At 32.6% G+C, this 4,571-nt stretch overlaps 1 protein-coding gene across 1 annotated transcript in view; it reads left to right on the plus strand.

Annotated features, from left to right (window-relative positions):
- Positions 1-218: 218 nt before the first annotated feature.
- Positions 219-4,571, plus strand: part of LOC117175388 (neprilysin-2-like) — a 23,345-nt gene continuing 18,992 nt past the window's right edge. The window contains exons 1-4 of the mRNA XM_033365096.1: positions 219-357; positions 437-648; positions 728-904; positions 2,562-2,990. Of these exons, the coding sequence (XP_033220987.1) occupies positions 219-357; positions 437-648; positions 728-904; positions 2,562-2,990 (957 nt within the window). The remainder of the gene's footprint in view (positions 358-436; positions 649-727; positions 905-2,561; positions 2,991-4,571) is intronic.

Below are 4,571 nucleotides of genomic sequence, written 5' to 3' on the forward strand. Positions count from 1 at the left end.
AAAGAATAATTTCTTTGAGTGATTTTCATTTACTTAAACAAGTATTATTTCTCTTAGGAATTTATTTATTTTTCTAAAATTGGATCTTACAATTAAGAGCTTATTTTGTAGCTAACACAATCCGAGAGAGCATCGACCCCGAGGTATCACCGTGCGATGACTTTTATAAATTTGCCTGTGGAAATTTTTTGAAAACCGCAAGCGTTTCAAAAGATGAAATGAGTGTCGACAGATATAGCCCCCTTCATCCTAAAATTGTACATCAACTAAAGAGTACCATTGAAGAACCAATACAGCACAATGAACCGAGATTCATCACAGTATCGAAAAACTTCTATAATGCTTGCCTGAAAATGAGTGAGCTCGTTTTAAAATCCTAACTTTTATTACACAAAAATTTTTCGTATAAAGTACTAATTCTTAATTTTCCGTGTAGATGAGACAGAAAAGACGGGTCGTCATACATTAATAGAAAAATTAAAAAATTTGTGTGGCTGGCCTCTGCTTGAAGGAGACTCGTGGAAAGTACAAAAATTTGATTGGGAACAAGCATCTTACAGTCTGGTGAATGAGGGATTGATAACGGATAGCTTCTTCGCCTTCAATATAGTCACAGATTTTAAAGATAGTACGAAAAATGTTTTGGAGGTGAGTAGTTACTATCAGAGCAAAAAATACAAATCAAAATTAAAATTTAATATTTAAGTTAAAAAAAATACTTTTTTAGATCGACCAACCAATGCTCCGTTTTGATCGCAAAGCTTTCGTCAAAGGGTTCAGTGACAAGTCCGTCAAAGACTATTTTCATAATATGGTTGACACCGCTGTAAAGTATGGTGCGAATAAAGATAGAGCTGAATCAGAATTAAGGAGTGTTCTCGACTTCGAAATAAACCTCGCTACTGTGAGTACTAATTAAATTATGATAGACCTACGATAAATGGGATATGCGAATTTCTTTACGGGAAAATTGTCATCCACTAGATTGTCAGTCAGTTTTCAAAATTTCTTTAAAACAATTTTATAAGATTTCACTTCAGTTCAAATTATAATATTCATACATCAGCATTGTTACTATGTATTACAAATATAAACTTTAAAGTATAAATTATGCCACGAAAAAATAGGATTGAATCAAGAATATATCGGTATGACTATTATCAAACTCAAAAGTTTCCTATTTAGTTTTTCCTTACTCTTTAGGAAAAAGTTTCTGTTCTTATTTAATCCTAATGACCAAGGCGTCATTTTGTTTCTCAAAGGATTCTCTAAAGTTCTATTTGGGTTCATTTTATCAAAAAAGTTAATTTAGAAATCATTCAGTAATTATTAGAAACAATCATAGTTTAATTTTAATTAACAACACCCAAATAAAATTGTAGTGAATCCTTCAAAGAATAAAATGAGGCCTCGACCATTAGGATTAAATAAGAATTGTAACCTTTCCCTAAAAGAAAGCAAAAACTAAAATGATAATATCTACTTTTAAATAAACAATTTTACCTTGAATAATTCATACTAAAGTACGCTTAGAAGCGTAGTATTCATCATTAAAGACTCCATACGAAAGAAGCTATACTGATTTTCGTTCAAGGTCATTTGGGAAAATTTCTTTTATATTTTATAAATTAAAAGATAAAAGAATTTTGATTAAACCCTCCAAGACAAAATAGATTCTTAGAATAATGGATTCTCTGGTGGTCGCGAGTAATATAAATATTTAAATTTTGGATTTATTTTTTATACAAAAAATCCTATCGGAAAACGTTTTTACAATATTTCGCCACCGATATCATATCCAAGACGTAGCGTTTGAATTTTGTTCTTGAAACCAGTAGAAAACCCAGTCAAATAATTTCAGGTCTTATAAATCGCACTTATACCTTCCTCTGATATAAAAATTTAAAAAATAAATAAAAAATTACATTGTTCGAAACACGCTTTTAGTTTTAACTTTTTATTTTTTATTGTATTTCAAAACAAGTAAATTCACATACCAAACAGTTAAATCTGTAGGTTGGAAACAAATCTATATAATTTAGAAAATGATGTTATCCAAAAACTCAAAGTACTAAATAAGAGCCGAATCCCATTCCGAAACAAACGAAATAACATGCCCTCCCTACATAGTAGAGTATTTGATATATTTAATCACGTGATTGTGAACATTTTGTAATTTTGCTTGTTTAATTTTGAATTGTTGAACGTAATATATTTTTCATATAATCCTAAGGCAATTATACCGTTTTGGACAAAGAACTTTTTTCGAAAAATGTTCTTGTTTTTTTTTGTGATTAAAAACGTTTTTTTGCGGCTGAAACCGAAAACACTGAATATTGCGTACGCGTGGCAGCTGGTTTCTGGTACAACAAAAGTATTTTCAACCTTAGACGTATAGTAGAGCAAGTGAATCCGACTTGTTTGAAGCGCCGTAAGGGAGGAAAATTACAAGGTGTCCCCAATTTCGTAAGGACATATTAAAATATTGTGCAACATATTTAGTCCGAAAAAATTTTCCAGGAGTCAATAATTGAACTTCTTAAAATTGTCTAAAACTCTAGATTACCCTGAGTGATGAACAAAGGCGCAATCAAGCAGCTCTCGAAAATCTAATGACAGTAAAAAACCTCACAACAACATACCCGTTTGTTCACTGGAAGAAATACTTCAACACAATTCTCAAATCGGCTTTCGTAATTGGAGATGAGGAAATAATAAAAGTGAGCGTGCCTACTTTTTTCGCAAAGCTTAGACCATTGTTGAAAAAAACTCCAAAAAAGGTGCTGGCTAATTACCTCGTTTGGCAAGTACTTGAAGGTCAAATTCAAGGTTCATTCTCTAAGGGAGAATGCCTCGATATTACATCCCAATATCTATCTTTGAATGCTGGGGCTATATATGCCAGGAAATACTTTACACCAGAATCGAAGAAAAATGCAGAAGAATTAGCAGTCAGTATTAAACAACAGTTCTCGAAAATGCTAAAAAAGGTGAGATTTTTTCATTAAATTATTTGAAAAGTTCACTTTTTGGGAGGAAAGAGGATCAAAAATCATGAAAAGGGACATAAAATAATAAATTTGTTAGAAATAGAAGGTAGGATAGAAGGGGCGATTTCCATTTCATCGCGGTGTACCTGCTCATCTTACCCTCTCCACTCGACTTCTCCTCACTTCCCTGACTGAGCGACATTGCTATCCCCGGCTTTTCCAGCGAAGGCCCCTTTGTCCTAATGAGGCATAAAATGCCATACATAAAAATGTTATAGTTTTAATCAGCAAATTAGAAATATATTCAGAATCTATGTTTTTTTTGCAATTCCAACGATATGTAACTTGCAATTAAAATATTGAAATTAGACTGAGGTATGGCAGATATTAGTTCGTTTTGACCCTGACTAGATAGCATTATGAAATTTTCCGTGGAATAGTTGAAAATGCATCAGTTTATTTGGTAGAAAATTCGGCTGTTGACAATTTAATACTCATCCGGTTGAAGTAATCCTCTTATATTTTCCATATTATAATCTACTATAATAATTATATTCATTTTTATTCTATTCCGTGGAAAGTGAAGTTTAATTTCCTTTTAATAAATTACCCTTGTGTTTAATACACTAGTCTGGCCCTTATTTTTCAAAATCCTTTTTTTCAACCCCCAGTTCTGTTCGATTGCCCAAGAATCGACCATCATTTTTAATATTATAAAATGTTTGTGTATTTCTATGTGTGTGTGTGTGTATACTAAAAAAATTATATTGTTTACTCTTTTGTTAAGGATTCGTCATTCGGATTTAAAAATTCAAGTACTTGGTATCAAGTTTAATATTCTTCTAGGCAGTTGGGTAAAAATCCGTATATTCTATCAAATTGTCAACAGGTGAATTTTGTACGAAATAAACTGATGCATTTTCAACTATTATACGGAAAATTCCATATTGCCATCTAGTCAGGGTCAAAACAAACTAATATCTGCCATAACTTAGTTTGATTTCAATATTTTAATTGCAAGTTACATATCGTTGTAATCGCAAAAAAATATAGATTCCGAATATAATATTTTTGATTTGCTGATTGCAAAACTATGACTTTTTCATGTATGGTATTTTATGACTCATTAGGACAAAGGGGCCCCCCGCTTGCAAAGCCCGGCGCAGTAATCTCGTTCAGTCAGGGATGTGAGGAGAAGTCGAGTGGAGAGGGTAATACGAGCAGGTACACCGCAATGAAATGGAAAATGCCCGATAGAAGATAATAAAAAATGCCTGAAACAGCGAGAAAGGCAAAAGAGGCTCTCAGGACTGTTGAAACACTTCGACCAAAAAAACTTATTTTGCTAGGAGGCAAGGCTTCTCCTTCTGTTGTGAAGTTCAAGGCCATAGCCAGAAAACTTTTTCGGAGGGTGGGGGTATATAGCAGAATTTTTTTGAGGATTTGGGATATGCAGCGACACACAGGAGAGTATAGTATATTATGTACATGTTTCAAGAATTTCGGAAGGCGGGGAGGGGTGTTGAACCGCTTTACCTTCCATTTTTTTCTTACTAAATCATGAAAAGTTCGTACTATCTA

This window comes from Belonocnema kinseyi, chromosome 6 (genome assembly GCF_010883055.1).
Source record: "Belonocnema kinseyi isolate 2016_QV_RU_SX_M_011 chromosome 6, B_treatae_v1, whole genome shotgun sequence".
NCBI lineage: Eukaryota > Metazoa > Arthropoda > Insecta > Hymenoptera > Cynipidae > Belonocnema > Belonocnema kinseyi.